The 23,785-nt window shown below is 45.1% G+C and overlaps 1 protein-coding gene across 1 annotated transcript in view; it reads left to right on the top strand.

Moving 5' to 3' along the window:
• The window catches only part of LOC140209568 (zona pellucida sperm-binding protein 3 receptor-like), a 75,099-nt gene extending 51,770 nt beyond the window's left edge, over window positions 1–23,329 (top strand). The window contains exons 7-12 of the mRNA XM_072277845.1: window positions 1,274–1,459; window positions 7,076–7,255; window positions 8,885–9,079; window positions 12,226–12,405; window positions 16,472–16,642; window positions 23,002–23,329. Coding sequence (XP_072133946.1) covers window positions 1,274–1,459; window positions 7,076–7,255; window positions 8,885–9,079; window positions 12,226–12,405; window positions 16,472–16,642; window positions 23,002–23,189 — 1,100 coding nt within the window. The 3' untranslated portion in view covers window positions 23,190–23,329. The remainder of the gene's footprint in view (window positions 1–1,273; window positions 1,460–7,075; window positions 7,256–8,884; window positions 9,080–12,225; window positions 12,406–16,471; window positions 16,643–23,001) is intronic.
• Window positions 23,330–23,785: the final 456 nt, after the last annotated feature.

Raw genomic sequence — 23,785 nt, 5'->3', positions numbered from 1 at the left:
CCGCCAGGATATTGGTCCCCCTCGGATTCAAGTGCAACCCCTCATTTTTGTACAGGTCGCACCTGCCCCAGTAGAGGTCCCAATGATCCAGAAATCTGAATCCCTGCCTCTTGCTCCAATCCATCAGCCATGCATTTATCCTCCTCCTCATTCTATTCCCATACTCACTGTCATGTGGCACAGGTGACAATCCTGAGATTACAACCCTTGAAGCCCTGCTTCTCAGCTTCCTTCCTAACTCCCTGTATTCTGCTTTCGGGACCTCCTCTGCTTTTCTCCCTATGTCATTGGTACCAATATGTACCGCGACCTCTGGCTGCCCACCCTCCCATTTCAGGATATTGTGCATGTGGTCAGAAACATCACGAACCCTGACACCTGGGAGGCAAACTACCATCTGTGTTTCTTTTTCACGCCCACAGAATCACCTATCTGTCCCCTAACTATGGAGTCCCCTATCACTGCTGCTATCCTCTTCTGTTACCTTCCCTTCTGAGCTGCAGGGCCAGAGTCAGTGCCAGAGGCACGTCCGCTGTTGCTTCCCCCAGGTAGGTCATCCCCACCAACAGTACTTATTGTTAAGGGGGATAGCCACAGGGGTGCTCTCCACTGCCTGATGCTCTCCCTTCCCTCTCTTGGCAGTCACCCACTTCTCTGTTTCCTGTGGCCCCAGTGTACCTGCCTGTAGCTCCTGTTGATCACCTCCTTACTTTCCCTAACAAGGCGAAGGTCATCGAGCTGCAGCTCCAGTTCCCTAGCTCAGTCTGTAAGGAGCTGCTACTTGATTCAGTGCGGATGTGGCCATCAGGGAGGCTGGATGTCTCCCAGATATCCCACATCTGACACCCAGAGCAGAAAACTGGCCTTGCAGTCATACCCACTATGCTTAAGCTAGAGAAAAGTAGAGAAAAGAAGAGAGGTATGAAAGTAACTTACCTTCTTACCTTGCCTAGGCCCATCCTCGATGAAGCCCCGATGAGCCAAAGCCTCACTACCCTGACTCATGCTACTCCAACGACTGCTCCTTTCATAACCACTCCAATAGGCAGTGTCTTCCTTTTATCTCAGAACCTTCCCAGCCCCCTTGTGCAATGACCAGCTACTGTGTCTGCGAACTTCTCCCAATCAGATCTCTCCAGTGTATCTAAATGTCCAATCAAATTTCTGACCACCTTTATGTATTCAGTGCACGAGCATCAGGTAGGGAGAAGATGCAGAAGCTTACGAGCCCACTACTCCTGGACGAAACTGATCCATTATTTTCTCCAAGCAGATGTACAATGTTTCGTTCCGAATCCTCCTTCAAATGGCCGCATCAGATCAAGTCCTCAGAGTGTACTGAAATATGAGGAGGAGGTAATGTTCGAATGTGATCACGGTTTTGAAATTGATGGCAGCAACGTCATCAGGTGCAACAACGACAGTAAATTCAGCGATGATCCACCAACCTGTCGGTTTAGTGAGTAACGCTATTCCAAAGTTCGCAATAAAGCACAAACAATATTTGTTGAAAGGTTGACACGAGGAAATCTTCAGATGCTGGAATTTCAAACAACGCACATCAAAGTTGCCGGTGAATGCAGCAGGCCAGGCAGCATCTCTAGGAAGAGGTACAGTCAACGTTTCGGGCCGAGACCCTTCGTCAGGACTACCTGAAAGAAGAGCTAGTAAGGGATTTGAAAGTGGGAGGGGGAGGGGGAGATCCGAAATGATAGGAGAAGACAGGAGGGGGAAGGATGGAGCCAAGAGCTGGACAGGTGATTGGCTAAAGGGATATGAGAGGATCCTGGGACAGGAGGCCCAGGGAGAAGGAAAAAGGGGGGGGGGAACCCAGAGGATGGGCAAGGGGTATAGTCAGAGGGACAGAGGGAGAAAAAGGAGAGAGAGAGAAAGAATGTGTGTATATAAATAAATAACGGATGGGGTACGATGGGGAGGTGGGCATTAGTGAAAGAAAGAGAAGTCAATGTTCATGCCATCAGGTTGGAGGCTACCCAGATGGAATATAAGGTGTTGTTCCTCCAACCTGAGTGCGGCTTCATCTTTACAGTAGACATATCAGAATGGGAATGGGATGTGGAATTAAAATGTGTGGCCACTGGGAGATCCTGCTTTCTCTGACGGACAGAGCGAAGGTGTTCAGCGAAATGATTTCCCAGTCTGCGTCGGGTCTCGCCAATATATAGAAGGCCACATCGGGAGCACCGGACACAGTATATCACCCCAGCTGACTCGCAGGTGAAGTGTCGCCTCACCTGGAAGGACTGTCTGGGGCCCTGAATGGTGGTGAGGGAGGAAGTGTAAGGGCATGTGTGGCACTTGTTCCGCTTACAAGGATAAGTGCCAGGAGGGAGATTGGTGGGGAGGGATGGGGGTGACGAATGGACAAGGGAGTTGTGTGGGGGGGGGGGTGGGAAAGATGTGCTTAGTTGTGGGATCCCGTTGGAGGTGGCGGAAGTTACGGAGAATTATATGTTGGACCCGGAGGCTGGTGGAGTGGTAGGTGAGGACAAGGGGAACCCTATTCCTAGTGGTGTGGCGGGAGGATGGAGTGAGAGCAGATGTGCGTGAAATGGGGGAGATGCCCGAAACATCAACTGTACCTCTTCCAATAGATACTGCCTGGCCTGCAGCGTTCACCAGCAACTTTTATGTTTGTTGAAAGGTTTTTATCTTGGAGAAAGTTTTACAATGATGCCTAGAGATGCTACCTCTCAGCACCAATCCTGATCTCGGCTTGGTGGATTAATTGGCTGTTGTAAATTCCCCTGGTGTGAACGTGAATCAAGTGGATGCCTTCATAGATTCAAAGGGTCATACAGGCCATTCGGTCCACTCTCTCAAGTTCAAGTGCAAACTGGAGCCAGAGTGGCCACTGTGTCCATGTGTGTCACAGCACAGTGGTGTATGTGACGTGATGTGCATACCTGGAAGGTCTGGTGAATTGCTGATTTGGTACTGTAAAGCATTATGCAAACCTTCTGTTTATGCCTGCACATGGTCCTTGCCCCTGCATTCACGTGTCTGTTTAAATATCTCTTATGTGTTGCTATCATACCCCATATTGTATTGTATCTCTATTTTTGTTACTTGCACAGTTTGTCTACTTTTGCAGAGAGAGAGAGACAGAGCGAGGGTGTCCTAAGATTTTTGCACAGTACTATACTTGTCAACGTGGAGCTGAGAGAGAATTTGTAAATGTGATTGAAGCAAATCCTTTGCGAATGGGAACAGTGAGGGTGGACTGCCACAGGTGAAGTGTGGGACAGGTGACAGAGAAGGAGTGCTGAGGGCAGAGAGTGCAGACACACCCAGCCCTGAGACACCAGACAAGGTCATTTGATTCCAAACAATCGGTTTATTGATCATTACAGAAAGTCTCTCTGGTGCTTCCCCCTCCCTCCCCTCTCCCTTCCCCTTTTCCCAACCATGATTCCCCTCTCCCTGCCTCCTTCCCACTCTCAGTCCACCATAGAGACCCGTATCAGAATCAGGTTGATCGTCACTCACATATTGAAGCTATCACTGAAGAAGAAATAGTAAGACATTCAGAAAGAAATGGATCCATCAGGCAGAGGCAGCATGGATTCAGTAAAGGCAGGTCCTGTTTGACAAACTTACTGGGGTTCTTTGAGGATATAATAAGCACAGTGGATAGAGGGAAACAGATGGATGTTACTTACTTGGATTTCCAGAAGGCATTCGATAAGGTGCCACATAAAAGACTTATCCATAAGATAAGGATGCATAAAGTTGGGGTGATATATTAACATGGATAGAGGATTGGTTAACTACCAGACAGCAGGGAGTTGGGATACATGGGTGTTACTCTGGCTGGCAATCAGTAGTGAGCGGTGTGCTGCAGGGGTCAGTGCTGGGCTCACAACTGTTCATGATATACATTAATGATTTGGAAGAGGGGACACGAGTGTAGTGTATCTAAATTTGCTGATGACATTACATTGAATGAAAAAGCAAACTGTGCCGATGATGTGGAGAGACTGCAGAGAGGTATAGATAAGTTCATTGAGTGGGCAAGGGTCTGGCAGATGGAGTACAATGTTGGTGAATGTGAAGTCATCCACTTTGGAAGGAAAAATGGAAGATCAGATGATTGTTTAAATGATAAAAGTTTGTAGCATGCTGCTGTGCAGAGGGATGTGGGAGTGCTTGTGCATGAATCACAAAAGGTTGGTTTGCAGGTACAGCAGGCTATCAAGAAGACAAATGGAATATTAGCCTTCATTGTTAGAGGGATTGAATTTAAGAGTAGGGAACTTATTCTGCAACTGTACAGAGTACTGGTGAGGCCACACCTGCAGTACTGCGTGCAGTTCTGGTCTCCTTACTTGAGGAAGGATATACTGGCTTTGGAGGTGGTACAGAGGGGGTTCACCAGGTTCATTCCAGAGATAAGAAGGTTAAGCTATGAGCAGAGATTGAGTCTCATTGGACTGTACTCACTGGAATTCAGAAGGATGAGAGGAGATCTTATAAAACCATATACAACTATGAAAGCAATAGATAAGGTCGAAGCAGGAAAGTTGTTTTCACTGGCAGGTGAGACTAGAACTAAGGGACATAGCCTCAAGATTGGGGGGAGTAAACTTAGGACGGAGATGAGGAGGAACTGCTTTTCCCAAAGAGGGGTGAATGTGTGGAATTCTCTGCCCAATGAAGCAGTGGAGGCTACCTCAGTAAATATATTTAAGACAAGGTTGGATAAGGTTTTGAATAGTAGGGGAATTGACGGTTATGGGGAAAAGCCAGGTAGGTGGAGATGATCAACCATGACCATATTGGATGGAGGAGCAGGCTTGATGAGTCGGGTGGCCTACCCCTCCTCCTATTTCTATGTTTATATGTCATGAAATTTGCCTTTTTTTATGGCAGCAATACAGTGCAATACATAAACTTACTACAGTAGTGTGCAGAAGTCCTAGGAACCCTAGATATATGCCTAAGCCTTTGCACAGTTCTGCATTTTGATCATGCACTTATTTTGAACTTTTGAACTTTGAGATGGTGGATGTCTAGAACTAGGGGTCACAGACCAGAAGAAGGGGTTGGGAGCTCAGGACAGAGGTGGGAAGAAATTTATTCATCCAGAGGGTGGTGAGTCTTTGGAATTCTCTACTCAAGATGGTTCTAGAAGCTCAGTCGCCATCTATTCATAACAGAAGGTGAAATATTTTTGAATACTAAGACAGGGATCTGGAGAAAGTGCAGTTTCAGAGGAGAAACTTACCCTACTTAGCACAAGGGCAAAATGTCTACATGTCCTCCCGATGTGGTCTCCTTTATATTCATGACACCCGTCGTAAATTGGGGGACCGTTTCATCAAGCACCTCCACACCATCCACCACAAATGAGACTTCCTGTGATCAAACATTTTAATTCTGATTTCCATTCCTGTACTGACAATGTCAGTCCACGGCCTCCTCTTGTGCCAAGATGAAACCACCCTCAGGGTGGAGGAGCAACACCTTATATTCCGTCTGGATACCCTCCAAACCTGATAGCATGAATATCAATTTCTCCTTCCTGTAAACAAATTCCACCCCCCCCCCCCACCTTTCCATTCCTCACTCTGACCTTTTTTCTCTTCTCACCTGCCTATGACCTCTCCCTGGGTCCCCTCCTCCTCCTTTCCCCTATGGTCCACTCTCCTCTCCTATCAGATTTCTTCTACTCCAACCCTTGACCCTTCCCACCCACCTGGCTTCACCTATCACCTTCTAGTTAGCCTCCTTCCCCTCCTCCACCTTTTTTTCCTGGTATCTTCCCCCTGGTGTCATGGATTCTTGATTACCTGACTGGCAGACCACAGTACGTGTGCTTGCAACGCTGTGTGTCCGACAGAGTGATCAGCAGCACTGGGGCTTCACAGAGGACTGTCTTGTCTCCCTTTCTCTTCACCATTCACACCTCGGACATCAACTACTGCACAGAGTCTTGTCATCTTCAGAAGTTTTCAGATGACTCTGCCATAGTTGGATGCATCAGCAAGGGAGATGAGGCTGAGTACAGGGCTATGGTAGGAAACTTTGTCACATGGTGTGAGCAGAATTATCTGCAGCTTAATGTGAAAAATACTAAGGAGCTGGTGGTAGACCTGAGGAGAGCTAAGGTACTGGTGACCCCTGTTTCCATCCAGGGGGTCAGTGTGGACATGGTGGAGGATTACAGATACCTGGGGATACGTATTGACAATAAACTGGACTGGTCAGAGAACACTGAGGCTGTCTACAAGAAGGGTCAGAGCCATCTCTATTTCCTGAGGAGACTGAGGTCGTTTAACATCTGCCGGACAATGCTGAGGATGTTCTACGAGTCTGTGGTGGCCAGTGCGATCATGTTTGCTGTTGTGTGCTGGGGCAGCAGGCTGAGTGTAGCAGACACCAACAGAATCAACAAACTTATTCGCAAGGCCAGTGCTGTTGTGGGGATGGAACTGGACTCTCTCACGGTGGTGTCTGAAAAGAGGATGCTGTCTAAGTTGCATGCCATCTTGGTCAATGTCTCCCATCCACTACATAATGTACTGGGTGGGCACAGGAGTACATTCAGCCAGAGATTCATTCCACCGAGATGCAGCACAGAGCGTCATAGGAAGTCATTCCTGCCTGTGGCCATCAAACTTTACAACTCCTCCCTTGGAGGGTCAGACACCCTGAGCCAATAGGCTGGTCCTGGACTTATTACATAATTTACTGGCATAATGTACATATTACTATTTAACTATTTATGGTTCTATTACTATTTATTATTTATGGATGCAACTGTAACGAAAACCAATTTCCCCCTGGGATCAGTAAAGTATGACTATGACTATGACTTCTTTTTCCAATCCTGAAGAAGGGTCTCGGCCTGAAATGTCAACTAACTATTCACTTCCATAGATGCTACCCAACCTCCTGAGTTCCTCCGGTATGTTGTGCGCTTTGCTTTGGATTTCCAGCATCTGCAGACTTTCTCTTGTTTATACTTGTGTTTCCACTGCCTCCATCTTCTGATGTGAGAGTTGATATAATTCTTTTTCCAGCTGAGGTTATTGTGTTGTCATCTTGGCAGGTGGATGCCACAGACCCGAAAGAATTATTGGTAGACGTATAGAGAATCCTAAAGAAATATATGCAAAACATGAGACTGTCACATTTACCTGCGGGAGAGGATATAAGCTGATTGGCATTGAGACCCTTCATTGTAAGGGGGACGATAAATATGACCACCCCTCACCTAAATGTCAGGAGAGTAAGTATGCATTTTATCAAGTTTTGTTTTATGAATGTAAAGTACAATGCTATGTCCTCAAGCTTGTTGGATTCTGATGTTTTTAATCCAAGGTTCCTTCCAGGTGACTGACCTTTCAGTTGGTGAACACTTAGGGAACAGTAATGACAACCCCTCAACTGTCAGGATAGCTACAGACAAGGATAGGTCCTTGTGGGAGAAGTTTTAAATTGGAGTTGGGCATCAAGGACGCTGGCGAGATGGAGTGCAGAGAGGAAGTGGAGCAGCTGATGGATTGTTATGAGAATGACCTAAGCCTGAATGTGGAGAAGACCAAGGAAATCATTGTGGACTTCAGGAAGGTGCAGATGAACCATCCCCCTCTGCGAATACAAGGCTCACCCATAGTGAGAGTTAAGTGCGCATCACAGTCAACATGGGAGCTGTGTAGCCTCAGTTATAGCGAGAACTAGGCCTCAAGCCTCAGGCTTGCTTGCTGCTGCAGACCAGGAGAGCAATGCAAAAGCGCTACAGTGTGGTGAGCTTGGCTGCGGCCTGGTCTCTCCCGTCGGTGCTGTCTTCTCGTGTTCCAGGGGTCGAGTGACAGTTTGGATTGCATGTAACTGTACGCTGCCAGGAGACTGTACCATTGGTTGCCGGACATTGTCATTCAGGGTCTTGGGCTATATATGTTTATTTTTGTGAATATGCTTTTTTGCTCGATACTTTGAATATGTTACTCAGCATCTCCTTCATTTCCTGGACATCTGCTCTCACACTATGTCTCCCAGAAAGTGCTTGCTTGGTCCTCACCTATCACCACACCTACATCCACATCCAGTCGAACATTCTTCGAAATTTCAAATTCAATTGTCATTCAACCATAGATGTAAACATAGCCAAACAAAACAATGGTCCTCCAAAGCCAAGGTGCAAAACACACTACCAACAGTCACACACGGCACAGAGTACATGTGGCACAATAACAATGAAGCAATATAGCCCAAGTTCCTGCGTGTAATGACCTGTAGACTGATGGTGCCTGGATTGCTGTCCTGGAGTCACGTTTCTGCAAGAAGAGTCATACAACAGTCTTCATCACATGGTGGGATCACATTCACCAGCTACAATGTGATCCCACCACCAATTCCATTTTCCCACCCATTCCTGCTTTCCTCAGAAACCACTCCCTCTCCGACCCACTGTTTACTTAGCCCCTCCCCAAGCAATTTTCCCTGCAACTATTGAAGGTGTAACATTTGACCCCACACTTTCTCCTCCACCACCATCCAGGACATAAGCAGTCCTTCCAGGTAAGGCAGAGGATATTGAAGGGGAAATGAAGGAACGCATGTCAGGCATAGGAAATTGTTATCAAACAAGTCACTGAGGTTTAAAGAGTACAAGAGAAAACATGAGAAATCAGGAAGGCAAAGAATAAGCCATAATATTACCTTAATTCTATTTTACAAGGAGAATCCTGTAACGTTTTACATGTAAGATTGTTTAATTAATCCAGAATAACATTGTGGACTGAAGGGCCCATTTATGAGCTCTACTGTTCTTGGTTCTATGCTTTATGTTACTTTGTGACTCTACTGGTCCTTCATATCGCTCTTGAGTGATGACTAACCTGTTCCTTTCCTGCAGTACGTTGCCAACCACCTTTGCCAATTCAGAATGGAGATTATACATCAAAATATAGCTACTATACATCATATTATTATCGCTATAACACTATTATTACGTTCACCTGCAATGAAGGATTTAAACTTGAAGGTTCCAGCGAGAGTAGATGTGGAGATAACGGCGTCTTTAACCCTCACCCGCCTACCTGCACAAGAGGTAAGGCCCCACTACTGAAGTCTAAAGACAGAATGAAAATGCTCCTTAGGGCTGAAATTGTCAGGTTGCTCTGAGGTAGAACCATCTCCCTCAGCTCCCAGGGTGGAGGTGCCTGCATGGCTGGGATGGACTGGGGTTGGGGTTGGATTTGACTGGAATTGGTTTGGGCTGGGATAGACTAGGGTTGGTGTTGGGTTGGAATGGGTGGGGCCGGAATGGGGTTATGTTGTGATTGTTTTCATTGCAATTCTGTGGGTCTAGAATGGACTGAGATTAGGATGGAGTAGGATTGTGGTAGTCTAGGATTTGGTGGGCTGAGAATGGATTGAGCTGGGATGGTTTAGGACTGGGATTGGGGTGGAATGGTTTTGGGTTGTGACAGGATTGGGCTGGGCTGGAGTGAGATTGGGATTGGGCTAGAGTGAGATTGGGATTGGGCTGGAGTGAGTTTGGGATTGGGGTGGAATGGTTTTGGGTTGTGCTGGGATTAGGTTGGTCTGGAAATGGGGTGGACTGGAATTGTCATGTTCAGTGGGTTGCAAAGAAGTCATTTGTTGGTGAGGTAGTGCAAGTTTTTAAAAAAAAATCAGCTGGGGGCTTTTGGAACTTTTCAGTGGACTGCCATCATAATGATCTATTAAGCACTCAGCAGGGACCAATAAAAGAAGTGAGTTGTAAGCAGAGCAGCCATTATAGTAGTGTCCATTGTTGGAACGGCCAGGGTTTGGCTTAACAGGTGAGAACAGGAAGAGACTAGAATTTAAGCTTGAGAAGTTAGAGATGCAACAAGTGTAGGCAGGTCAGTAGTGTGGCAGCTGAATGCTCCTCCTGTGAGATGTGGGAACTTGACAATCTCCCTGATGTCTACATCTGCAAGAAGTGCATCCAACTGCAACTCCTAGCTGCTAAGGTCAAGAAACTGGAGATGGAGTTGGAGTTGGAGCTGGATGCGCTGGGGACCATCCAGGACGCCGAATACCTTCTAGATGAGACTTTTACTGAGGTGTTCAAACCCAGAGCGCAACTTCAGGTAGTACCTGGGCGAAGTAAAGGGAGTAACCAGTCAGTGCAGGCTTCCCCTGTGGACATTCCCTTCAGCAGTAAGTATACCCTTTTGGATACTGCTTGGAGTGTGGTGGAAGATGAACTATCAGCAGCCAGGCCAATGACACTATGGCTGGGTACTGAGGCCCAGCAGAGAAGGGTAAAGTCAGAGAGAGTGAAAGTCATACAAGACTCGGTGGATAGGGGAAACAGAAAACAGATAGCAGATTCTGTGGCTACAAAAAATACAGCAGGATGATGTGTTGCCTCCCAGGTGCTAAGGTCCAGGATCACTCAGAGCAGCTGGAGAATATTATCAAGAGGGAGGGTGAGCAGCCAGAGGTCGTGCTGTACAAGGGTGTCAATGACATTTATACACTGCCTATGAAAAGTATTCACCACCCTTGGAAGTTCTCATGTTTTATTGATTTACAAAACTGAGTCACAGTGGATTTAATTTGGCTTTTTTGACACTAATCAACAGAAAAGACTCTTTTGTGTCAAAGTGAAAGCAAATTTGTCTAAATTTATTACAATTAGTCAACACAATATAATTGACTGCATAATTACTCAGCCCCTTCCCAGCTCTGCGCCCAAAGATCTGAGGTCTCTGGGAACACAGCCAAAGATCTTACAATTCCCACAATACACTGATCTCCTGTCGGGACACCGACCTTCGATCTGCCCGTCTCCAGAGCCACGAGATCCCAGGCCCCCAAAGGCGAGCTGAGCTCTTAGACCACGTCCTTGGCATGTCGGATAACAGCCAGTCGTGAGACCCCGAGAGCGGGTCCCATTCCCGCAAAGAGCCGAAGTCAGCCTGTAACTCCAGGCAACACACATCAAAGTTGCTAGTGAACGCAGCAGGCCAGGCAGCATCTCTAGGAAGAGGTGCAGTCGACGTTTCAGGCCGAGACCCTGATGAAGGAATGAAGAAATGACTTGGATATGAATCTCAGACATCCCACCTCTCCCAGAAGTTGCGGGAGTCTCCCGCGTATTAATAGTGGCTCCCTGATGCCCGCAAATTATATACAGTATCACAGAAATCAATTTTGTTGAGAGCAAGCGAGGGAGCGAGAGAAAACAAGAGAGAGTGCGAGTGCGACCAAATAAAACGTACGTCACCCCAGACTACACTCAAGTGCACCCCTGCTTAATAGGGGTCAAAATAATGACAGTGTTACTCGCTGCACTGTTTGCAACAGTGACTTTTCTATTGCCCATGGTGGGTTAAGGCTGTAAAAGACATGTTGAGGTGAGTTTAACAGGTGTCATTCGTTCATTAGCATAGCTAACGTTATTTAAACTAGCTGGCCAGTTGCTAAGGAGCTACTCTATTGCAGACATCCCACCTGTCCCGGGAGTCTCCCGCAAATTGATGGTGTTACCTCCCTGAAATGAGTTTTTGCAGGGTGGGATGTCTGGAATCCACTATGTTTAATCAGATTTAAAAGGCACCAGAGGAGCAACGTTTCCGCGCAGAGGATGGTGAGTATATGGAACGAGCTGCCTGAGGAAGTGGTTGAGGCAGGTACAATCGTATCATTTAAGAACCACTCCAACAGGTACATGGAGGGGCAAGGCCTAGAGAAGGAATTTCTCACCTGAGGCTCACAGACCCCTCAGTTAACGGAGAGTCTCCATGGCATAATGCAACACAGAGCGTCATAGGAAGTCATTCCTGCCTGTGGCCATCAAACTTTACAACTCCTCCCTTGGAGGGTCAGACACCCTGAGCCAATAGGCTGGTCCTGGATTTATTTCCTGGCGTAATTTACATATTACTATTTAACTATTTATGGCGTTATTACTATTTATTATTTATGGTGCAACTGTAACAAAAACCAGTTTCCCCTGTGATCAATAAAGTATGACTATGACTATAAAACAGTTGGAGACCTGTGGCCTGGAGGGATCTGGGCTGAACACAGGACATTGGGTGAGTGGCATATTCAGCATGGATTGGTTAGCAAAAGGGCTTGTGTTCCACGATTCCACGACTCTACGCCATTTGAGTGTAGACTACCCAGGTGGAATATGAGGTGCAGTTTCTTCTCCCACAACACCTGAGTGACATACCACCCGTTCCTCTCCAACAGTGTATTGTTATTCACCCGCCATTCCGGACCATGGAGACATTCACCCAAAAGAGGAACGCTATAGGTATCACCAAGAAATTACCTTCAGCTGTGATACCGGATATAAACTGGTGGGCAACAACTACAGTAGGTGTGAAGGTGAAGGCACCTTCAATCGTCCCCCACCTACCTGCAGGAAAGGTAAGCTGCCGTTACCGAAGTCTGGAGTCAGAATGAAAAGGAAAAGCCCCTTGGAGTTGAAATTATCAAGTCCCACTGAGGCTGAACCGTCACTGCAATGTGTCATCCTCTCTTTTGTCACTTTGCGGGATCAAATTCTGTTGGGGCATATAGAATAACTGGCAGGGGTATTCCAATTGTTGGAGGAGATCTTGGTCACAGCTCAGTGGTGGACAGGGTAGTAAGGTCCCTGGATGGGCTGTTCCTCAGCAGTGCCTGAAGTCACATTAACAGCAATTACAGATGCATTGAGAAACTGCCCAGCCTTCTTCAAAGGTTCAAAGGTTTACTTTATTATCAAGGTATGTATGCGGAATACAACTCTGAGATTTGTCTTCTCCAGACAGCGATGAAATATTGAAAACTATAGAAGCAGTTGGAAGAAAGACATCAATCCAACACTCCTCCCCAGCATGAAAGGAAAAAGAAACGAAAACTCACAAACTGCAAATCTCTCCCCAGCCCGTCCTTCGCACAAAAAACAACACATCATCCACGTGGGGAAAGAACAAGAACATCAAACCCCAAACCCCCAGCCCACCAATCAGCAATAAGATCAAACCCCAAACCCCTCAGCCCAGCAATCAGCAATAAGATCAAACCCCAAACCCCTCAGCCCAGCAATCAGCAATAAGAACAAACCCCAAACCCCCCCCCAGCCCACCAATCAGCAATAAGAAAGAATGGGCAAGAACACAACAAAAATATAGAACTGAAGGAGGTCAATATGAACTACAGTTCATTTGGACTACAGTCCAATCCGTAAATCTCACCAGTGGCCCCTCCGAGGGCAGTGACCCAGTAAATTGAGTCAAGGAAATTCAATGTAGCTACTAAATCTTGTCTCCTGTTCATGAGAATCTGCATTCTAAAGCCTGGTGCCGTAGCTGGTCGAAACCTGAAGGGAATAGAGAGTGCTAGGCATTCTCAACAGGTAGAAGTTGGCAGAGCGAGCCAACCATTCATCCTGGTGACCTCTCCCCAAAGCAGTGCTGCTAGAGGGCCAGTGACACTGTTTCTCTCCCCACAGACCCTGACTGATTGACTGAGAATGTCCAGCCCTTCCTATTTCACTTATCTGTATCCTGCAGGTTAAATTTAAGGTTAATGAACCTAAAACTGTTCATTAAATTTCCATTTAGTGAACACTTCCATCTCATTCGACATTAGAATCAGGTTTATTGTCACTAACATGTCATGAAATTTGTTGTTTTGCAGTAGCAGTACAATGCAAAGACATAAAAAATACTAAAAATTACAATAAGAAAATAAACAGACACATATAAATACACTTTGCAATAGGCCAACTAAGCTAAAAATGTTTTGTTGATGATTTTTATTTGAACTCAGTGCCTGAGGCTTCTTGCTTAAGTGTCCATCAATAATCAGCCAGCATTGATGGATTCCAGTTGCCCTGATACCGTTTCTGCATGACCACAATGTCCTGGTGAAACCTTCACTGTGTGCTGACAGCACCAAGATTTGCAGGGAAGAAGTCTAAACAGGAATGCAGAAAATGAATCTTTAGTGACATGTTGCACTTCACGGTTTTGTATGCTTGAAGCACGTTGTCAACCAGCTGCACGTAGCTTGGTGCTCTGTAGTTGCCAAGAAAGTTTTCAACAACATCCTTGAATGACTTCCATGGGATTTTCTCTGGTTCCACTAGAATTGCCCGTCATTGATGACCTGTTTGATTTGAGGACCAACAAAAATGCCTTCCTTAATCTTGGCATAAGTTATTCTGACTTGAATTTTGAATTGAAAGAACAAATAGAGGTGATTTCAAAAGAATAATGTGCGCTAGGGAAATTTCATGGTGATTTTCATGATCAGTAGCCCAAAATCCAAAAGGCACACCCAAAAGTATTTAGGATTTGTGTTGTCCAGTGTTATGAAAGTACCTATACAATAAGTCACCACATACAAGCCTGAGATTCATTTTCTTGTGGGCATACTCAGCAAATCTATAGAATAGTAACGATAACAGGAACAGTGAAGTATCCACCAGAGTGCAGAAGACAAAAGAACCTGTGCAAATGCAAATATAAATAAATAGCAATGAATAATGAGAACATGAGATAACGAGATAAAGTCCTTAAAGTGAGAGGATTGGTTGTAGGAATATTTCAATGATGGGGCAAGTGAGTGTAGTTATCTCCTTCTATTTAAGAGCCTGATGGTTGAGGGATGGTCACTGTTCCTGAACCTCATGGTGTCCGTCCTGAAGCTCTTGTACCTTCTATCTGATGGCAGCAGCAAGAAGAAAGCATGACCTGCGGGGATCTCTGATGATGGACATGACTATCCTACAACAGCATTTCCTGTAGATGTGCTCAATGGTTGGGATGACTTTACCTATGATGGACTGGGCTGAATCCACCATCTATTGTAGGATTTTCCGGTCAAAGGCACTGCTGTTTCCATTACCAGTCTGTGGTGCAGCCAGTGAATATTCTTTCCACTACACATCAATAGAAGGTTGTCAAAGTTTTAGATATCTGCTGAGTCTCCGCAGACTTCTGAAAAAGTGGTGGCACTGCTGGGCTTTCTTTGGAATCGCACTTAGGTGCTGGGTCCAGAACAGGTCCTTCAAAATAAAGAGAGAGAGAGATACAGAGAGAGAGAGAGAGAGAGAGATACAGAGAGATACAGAGAGATAGAGATAGAGAGCGAGATAGAGAGAGAGTGATAGAGAGAGAATAGAGAGAGAGAGAGAGATAGAGAGAGAGAATAGAGAGAGAGATAGAGATTCAGAGAGAGAGAGAGATAGAGAGAGAGTGATAGAGAGAATAGAGAGAGAGAAATAGAGAGAGATAGAGAGAGATACAGAGAGATAGAGAGAGAGAGATACAGAGAGATAGAGAGAGAGATACAGAGAGAGAGCGAGAGAGAGAGAAAGAGAGTGAGAGATATTTTATTTATTTACGAGTTTGACGATGACACCACTGTTGTGGGCCATATCAATGGTGGTGATGATGGATCAGCATACAGGAAGGAAATTGAAAATTGACTGAGTGATGTAATATCAACAGCTTCTCACTCATAGAGTTCAAGAGAGGGAAACCAAAGGTCCATGAGCCATTAATCATCAGAGCCGGAGAGGGTCAATAACTTTAAAATCCTGGGTGTCACTATCTCACAGAACCTGTCCTAGACCCAGCATATAAATATAATTACAAAGAAAGCACAACAATGCCTCTACTTCCTCAGGTGGCTGCAAAGGTTTGGCATGTCATCGAAAACCTTGGCAAGCTTCTATAGATGTGTGGTGGAAGGTGTGCTGACTGGCTGCATTACGGCCCAGTATGGGAACACCAATGCCCTTGAGTGGAAAATCCTACAGAAGGTAGTGGATTCGGCCCCGTACATCACTGGTAAAACCTTCCCAACCATTGAGCACATCTACATGAAATTTTGCCGTAGAAAAGCAGCATCGATTATCAAAGTTCCTCACCACCCAGACCATGCTCTTTTATGAATTTGCTAAGTGTGCCCGCAGTAAAAGAATCTCAGGGTTGTATGTGGTGACATGTATGTACTCTGATAACAAATTTTTACTTTGAATATATATGTTCAAAGAGAGAGCGAGAGAGAGAGAAAGAAATAAAATATAAAACAATGGATCAATGGGTTAATTGGGCCATCAGTTAATGGGGCAGCCGTTTATTTGGGCCAACTCTTAAAAACGAATCAAGAAAATAGCTGAGATTCCCTTCATTTATTTTGGACTATATGCCACTTAATAGGATCAATAGACTGTTGTTGAACTGTTTCTAACTAGTGTCAGTCATATACAGCCATTAGACCGTGCACCGTACTTAGAGTAATCAATTTTTAAATGGTATCAGTTGCATATGATTATGTTCAAAAAACAGTGATGCTTGTCACTAATCGTTGGTGAGAAATAAGCAGTAAGACAGTTCAGAACTGTTTTAATCACTGAGGTTTCGAGCATTCTGGCTTGGAATTGCCAGAAATGGCTGGGAGTGAAAATTAAACAATTCAAGTTATTCATCTTCTGCAGTGCAATGTAAACAACCCACGAATTTAATCGTTCAACCGAATCGAATCACCTATAACTATAAAGATCGTGTTACCTTCACCTGTCCGCGTGGATTTACACCGAGGGAGAGCACTGAGAGTGTGTGTGTAGAAAGAGACACCTTTGACCCTCCCCCGCCTACCTGCAAGAAAGGTAAGGAGCCGCGACTAAGTCTGAAGACAGAATGAAACGTAAATACTCTCGAGAGCTGCAATTGTCAGGTCCCATTGACGTTGCACTGTCCAGAGGCACCTGCAAGGCTGGGCTGGGCTGGAAAGGACTGGGAATGAGTTGGGCTAGGATGGACTGGGATTGGATTTTGTTGGGATTTGGATAAACTGGGATTGGGTAGGGTTGGGTTGGGAATTGGCTTTGTTGGGGTTTGGGTGAACTGAGACTTGGTCAGGCTGGGCTGCGATGGGGCTATGCTGGGTTGAGTTGAGCTGATCAGAGTTGGTGAGGAGATGTCAGTATAGGCAGGGTCAGGACAGGAAGTGTGGGAGGGGCACTTGGTTAACTGTATTCTATTTCTGATGCAGCATAGAAACAACTCAATAAGCATAAAGAACTCAAAAAGGAAACAAAAACACTGTAAATTCATTTATATTTAGTGTTTTCAGTGTTCTTTATGCTTATTGTCTTTTATATGTGCGTCAGATTGGAATGTTCTGCTCTCTTGGTGTATGAAGAATGGTAGTGTAGTGTTTAGCAATACCCACTGCAGTCTGTAAGAGGTTTATACGTTCTCTCCATGATCATGTGGGTTTAAACATAGAAACATAGAAAATAGGTGCAGGAGTAGGCCATTCGGCCCTTCGAGCCTGCATCGCCATTTATTATGATCATGGCTGATCATCCAACTCAGAACACTGCCCCAGCCTTCCCTCCATACCCCCTGATCCCCGTAGCCACAAGGGCCATATCTAACTCCCTCTTAAATATAGCCAATGAACTGGCCTCAACTGTTTCCTGTGACAGAGAATTCCACAGATTCACCACTCTCTGTGTGAAGAAGTTTTTCCTAATCTCGGTCCTAAAAGGCTTCCCCTCTATCCTCAAACTGTGACCCCTCGTTCTGGACTTCCCCAACATCAGGAACAATCTTCCTGCATCTAGCCTGTCCAATCCCTTTAGGATCTTATACGTTTCAATCAGATCCCCCCTCAATCTTCTAAATTCCAACGAGTACAAGCCCAGTTCATCCAGTCTTTCTTCATATGAAAGTCCTGCCATCCCAGGAATCAATCTGGTGAACCTCCTCTGTGCTCCCTCTATGGCAAGGATGTCTTTCCTCAGATTAGGGGACCAAAACTGCACACAATACTCTAGGTGTGGTCTCACCAAGGCCTTGTACAACTGCAGTAGTACCTCCCTGCTCCTGTACTCGAATCCTCTCGCTATAAATGCCAGCATACCATTCGCCTTTTTCACCGCCTGCTGTACCTGCATGCCCACTTTCAATGACTGGTGTATAATGACACCCAGGTCTCGTTGCAGCTCCCCTTTTCCTAATTGGCCACCATTCAGATAATAATCTGTTTTCCTATTTTTGCCACCAAAGTGGATAACTTCACATTTATCCACATTAAATTGCATCTGCCATGAATTTGCCCACTCACCCAACCTATCCAAGTCACCCTGAATCCTCTTAGCATCCTCCTCACAGCTAACACTGCCACCCAGCTTCGTGTCAATCGCAAACTTGGAGATGCTGCATTTAATTCCCTCATCCAAGTCATTAATATATATTGTAAACAACTGGGGTCCCAGCACTGAGCCTTGCAGTACCCCACTAGTCACCGCCTGCCATTCTGAAAAGGTCCCGTTTATTCCCACTCTTTGCTTCCTGTCTGCTAACCAACTCTCCACCCACACCAATACCTTACCCCCAATACCGTGTGCTTTAAGTTTGCACACTAATCTCCTGTGTGGGACCTTGTCAAAAGCCTTCTGAAAATCCAAATATACCACATCCACTGGTTCTCCCCTATCCACTCTACTAGTTACATCCTCAAAAAATTCTATGAGATTCGTCAGACATGATTTTCCCTTCACAAATCCATGCTGACTTTGTCCGATCATTTCACCGCTTTCCAAATGTGCTGTTATCACATCCTTGATAACTGACTCCAGCAGTTTCCCCACCACCGACGTTAGGCTAACCGGTCTATAATTCCCCGGTTTCTCTCTCCCTCCTTTTTTAAAAAGTGGAGTTACATTAGCCACCCTCCAATCCTCAGGAACTAGTCCAGAATCTAACGAGTTTTGAAAAATTATCACTAATGCATCCACTATTTCTTGGGCTACTTCCTTAAGCACCCTGGGATGCAGACCATCTGGCCCTGGGGATTTATCTGCCTTCAATCCCTTCAATTTACCTAACACCACTTCCCTACTAACATGTATTTCGCTCAGTTCCTCCATCTCACTGGACCCTCTGTCCCCTACTATTTCTGGAAGATTATTTATGTCCTCCTTTGTGAAGACAGAACCAAAGTAATTATTCAATTGGTCTGCCATGTCCTTGCTCCCCATAATCAATTCACCTGTTTCTGTCTGCAGGGGACCTACATTTGTCTTTACCAGTCTTTTCCTTTTTACATATCTATAAAAGCTTTTACAGTCAGTTTTTATGTTGCCTGCCAGTTTTCTCTCATAATCTTTTTTCCCCTTCCTAATTAAGCCCTTTGTCCTCCTCTGCTGAACTCTGAATTTCTCCCAGTCCTCAGGTGAGCCACTTTCTCTGGCTAATTTGTATGCTTCTTCTTTGGAATTGATACTATCCCTAATTTCTCTTGTCAGCCACGGGTGCACTACCTTCCTTGATTTATTCTTTTGCCAAACTGGGATGAACATTTGTTGCAGTTCATCCATGCAACCTTTAAATGCTTGCCATTGCATATCCATTGTCAATCCTTTCAGTGTCATTTGCCAGTCTATCTTAGCTAATTCATGTCTCATACCTTCAAAGTTACCCCTCTTTAAGTTCAGAACCTTTGTTTCTGAATTAACTATGTCACTCTCCATCTTAATGAAGAATTCCACCATATTATAGTCACTCTTACCCAAGGGGCCTCTCATGACAAGATTGCTAATTAACCCTTCCTCATTGCTCAAAACCCAGTCCAGAATAGCCTGCTCTCTAGTTGGTTCCTCGACATGTTGGTTCAAAAAACCATCCCGCATACATTCCAAGAAATCCTCTTCCTCAGCACCTTTACCAATTTGGTTCACCCAATCTACATGTAGATTGAAGTCACCCATTATAACTGCTGTTCCTTTATTGCACACATTTCTAATTTCCTGTTTAATACCATCTCTGACATCACTACTACTGTTAGGTGGCCTGTACACAACTCCCACCAGCGTCTTCTGCCCCTTAGTGTTACGCAGTTCTACCCATATCGATTCCACATCTTCCCGGCTTATGTCCTTCCTTTCTATTGTGTTAATCTCTTCTTTAACCAGCAACGCCACCCCACCTCCCCTTCCTTCATGTCTATCCCTCCTGAATATTGAATATCCCTGAACGTTGAGCTCCCATCCCTGGTCACCCTGGAGCCATGTCTCTGTGATCCCAACTATATCATAATCATTAATAACAATCTGCACTTTCAATTCATCCACCTTATTACGAATGCTCCTTGCATTGACACACAAAGCCTTCAGGCGCTCTTTTACAACTCTCTTAGCCCTTATACAATTATGCTGAAAAGTGGCCCTTTTTAATGCTTGCCCTGGATTTGTCGGCCTGCCACTTTTACTTTTCTCCATAGTACTTTTTGTTTCTACCCTCACTTTACACCCCTCTGCCTCTCTGCACTGGTTCTCATCCCCCTGTAGTGAACTAACCTCCTCACGCCTAGCCTCTTTAATTTGATTCCCACCCCCCAACCATTCTAGTTTAAAGTCACCTCAGTAGCCCCCGCTAATCTCCCTGCCAGGATATTGGTCCCCCTAGGATTCAAGTGCAACCCGTCCTTTTTGTACAGGTCACGCCTGCGCCAAAAGAGGTCCCAATGATCCAAAAACTTGAATCCCTGCCCCCTGCTCCAATCCCTCAGCCACGCATTTATCCTCCACCTCATTGCATTCCTACTCTCACTGTCGCGTGGCACAGGCAGGTGGGTTTCCTCCGGGTGCTCTGGTTTCCTCCCACAGCCTAAAGACATACTGGTTGGTAGGTGAATTGATCGTTGTAAATTCTCCTGCAATCAGGGTGGGATTAAATCAGGGGATTGCTGGGGGGCGCAGCTCGAAGGTCCGAAAGAGCCTGTTCTGCACCATTTTTTTAAATTAATAAAAGTAGGAAGTTCACAATTCATCAACAAGCCAAACTGCAGTCAACTGAACACTGGAGTCAACTCTGGGTGATTTATTTGGGCAGCACACACACACACAACTGAGTGAAATTTAAACTGAGGGGCAATTTACAATGACCAATTAATCTACTATCCAGTACATCTTTGGATTGTGGGAGGACACCAGGGCACCCGGAGGAAACCCACTCGTCCACAGGGAGAATGTACAAACTCCTTACAGGCAGCGGCAGGCATTGAACCCAGGTCACCTGTTCCGTAAAGTGCCCCGCCATGCACATTATTTTCCATATCTATACTTTAACCTCTAACTTATTTCTATATAATTCTTTATTCTTTGCCATTGTTTAATGTTGTTTTTTTGTTACATGCCATGCTCTGACGAACACACCACTGCAAATTCCTAGTACATATAAGTGTATACAGCGAATAAAGTTAATCTTTGATCCTCAAATAGTCAGTGGGAATTTCAAAGGATTATTTGGATCGAATGCAGAAAAGTGTAAAAATAATAGGGTTGTGGAAGTGGGGAAATTTTAACTATCCCAAAACGGATTGGAATTGCCTCCATGCAAAGGTTTAAAAGTTAATTTATTATCAAAGTATGTATGCAGTACACACCTCTGAGACTTGTCTTCTCTAGATAGCCACAAAACAAAGAAAAACCATGGAAGTCATTCAAAGAAAAACATCAAACACCTCCTCCCCCCACACAAAACATACAGATCGCCCAAAAGTTTTAAATTAGGGGGCTTAGGTGGGAGGTAGTTGTAAAAGGCACTTGCACACGGGTTTTGTGAAGCAGTATGAACATAGAATATAGAACATGGGACAGTACAGCACAGGAACAGGCCCTTCAGCTGGCAGTGATTTGCTGAAACAGGTAAAAAACAAATCATAAACACCCAAAACACTTAATCCTTCTGACCTACTCCAAGGCAATATCCCTCCATCTTCCTGACATTCATGTACCTATCCAAATATCTCTTAAAGCCTCTAATGTATTTGGCTCTACCACCACACCAGGCAGCACATTCCAGGCATCCACCACTCTCTGAATAAAAAACTTACCCCTCACTTCCCCGTCATGAATCTCCACTAGTTACACTATTCTGATCCTAGACTCTCACGACATCCACTCTGGACGTTTCAACATTAATAGGTTTCAATAAGATTTCCCCATCCTTCTAAACTCCAGTGACTATAGACTCAGTGTCATCAAACACTCCTCATATGTTAACCCTTTCATTCCTGGGATAATCTATGACCCTCTCAGAAACAGTTCAGACGTAGTTCCTCCCTTGGTGGGGCTGCCTGGTTCAGAGGGCATGTGTTATCACAAGAGTCTCAGTAAGCAGGTTGTTTTCTCTGGAGCACCAGAGACTGAGGGGAGATCTGAGAAAGGTTTACAAGATTATGAGAGACGTCGAAAGAGTGGACAGAGAGTATCTGTTTCCCAGGGTTGAAATGTCTAATGCCAGAGGGTATGCACTGAAGATAAGAGGGGGTAGGTTCGATTTGCTTTTTTGCAGATTCAGCATTGTGGGCTGACTGGTTTGTTCCTGTTCCGTACTGTTCTATGTTCTATGTTCGAATACAAGAGCTCCCCTTTAGAACAGAGATGAGGAGCAATTTTTTTAGCCAAAGAGTGGTGAATCTATGGAATTCATTGCCACAGACGGCTGTGGAGGCCAAATCATTGGGTATATTTAAAGTGGAGGTTGGTATGTTCTTGGTTAGTAAGTATATCAAAGTTACGGAGAGAAGTCAGGAGAATGGAGTTGATCGGGTAAATAAATCAGCCGTGGTGGAATGGTGGAGCAGACTCAATGGGCCAAATGGGCTAGTTCTACTTTTATGTCTTCTGGAGATAGGTAACATTAGTTCTGGACTTCAGCAAGAAGAAGGTGGATTTCAATGGTGTAAGGTAGGACCAAGGAGATGGAAATTTACGTCACAGTACAGGTCTTTCACCCCATGATGTTGTGCCATTGTTAGAAACACAGCCACTCACAGGCTAGGTCTTGTGATACCAAGGTATTATATTGTAGCTTTTGTGGAAACACACTCATAATCCCTTCACACCATCTGCTGACAGTTCATCAGACAGCATGCCCTGACTTCAGTTCCATGACATTCCCCTCAGGTGAGAGAGCAAAGATCTCAAAACATAATTTCTATTTTCTACTCCAGACGATCCTAAATGGACCATTTCAACATCAACCCATGGTAATATAAACACCATAATTGAGTGGAGCCGCGAAATAATTAATGAGAAAAGAGAGATTATCCAAATGGAGCATCAACTTCTTCAAAGGGAAGAAAGAATCCTTTCAAAGTACCAAGCTATTGTCCGAAATCTTGAAATACTTCTTCACTGAACAAGCATCCCCAAAACATTCTGAAGTTCTGTTCAGTTGTTAATGCAAATGTATTTTACTGACAATGCCACAAGTTGATTCTATTGACATAACTGAGGGCATACATTTTTTTCTTCTGAAATAAAGTTCGGCAAAAAGGGTCTACTTTGATTTTATTGGTCATTACCAGGATGACAGCAATGAGCAAAAGAGTCATAAAGCACAGGCCTTTCAGCCCAACACATCAATGCTGACCATTGCCCAAAGAGCTAGTCCCATCTGCCCATCAGCATCAGGTTTACGATCACTGGCATACATTGTAAAATTTGTTGTTTTGCAGCAGCAGCATGCACCAGGACTACAAAGTCCCTTTGCACTTCAGCTTTTTGTCTTTTCTCTCCAGTTAGCAAATAGACAACTCTTTCATTTCTTCTACCAAAGTCCCTACGCGACTCCCTTGTCCATTCGTTTCCCACCCACCATCCCTCCCCACTGATCTCCCTCCTGGCACTTATCCGTGTAAGCGGAATAAGTGCTACACATGCCCTTACACTTCCTCCCTCACCACCATTCAGGGCCCCAGACAGTCCTTCCAGGTGAGGCGACACTTCACCTGT

The sequence above is a fragment of the Mobula birostris genome, chromosome 14 (genome assembly GCF_030028105.1).
Source record: "Mobula birostris isolate sMobBir1 chromosome 14, sMobBir1.hap1, whole genome shotgun sequence".
NCBI classification, from domain to species: Eukaryota; Metazoa; Chordata; class Chondrichthyes; order Myliobatiformes; family Myliobatidae; genus Mobula; species Mobula birostris.
The sequence above is the reverse complement of the archived record's forward strand: the minus strand, read 5'-3'. Positions and strand labels throughout refer to the sequence as shown.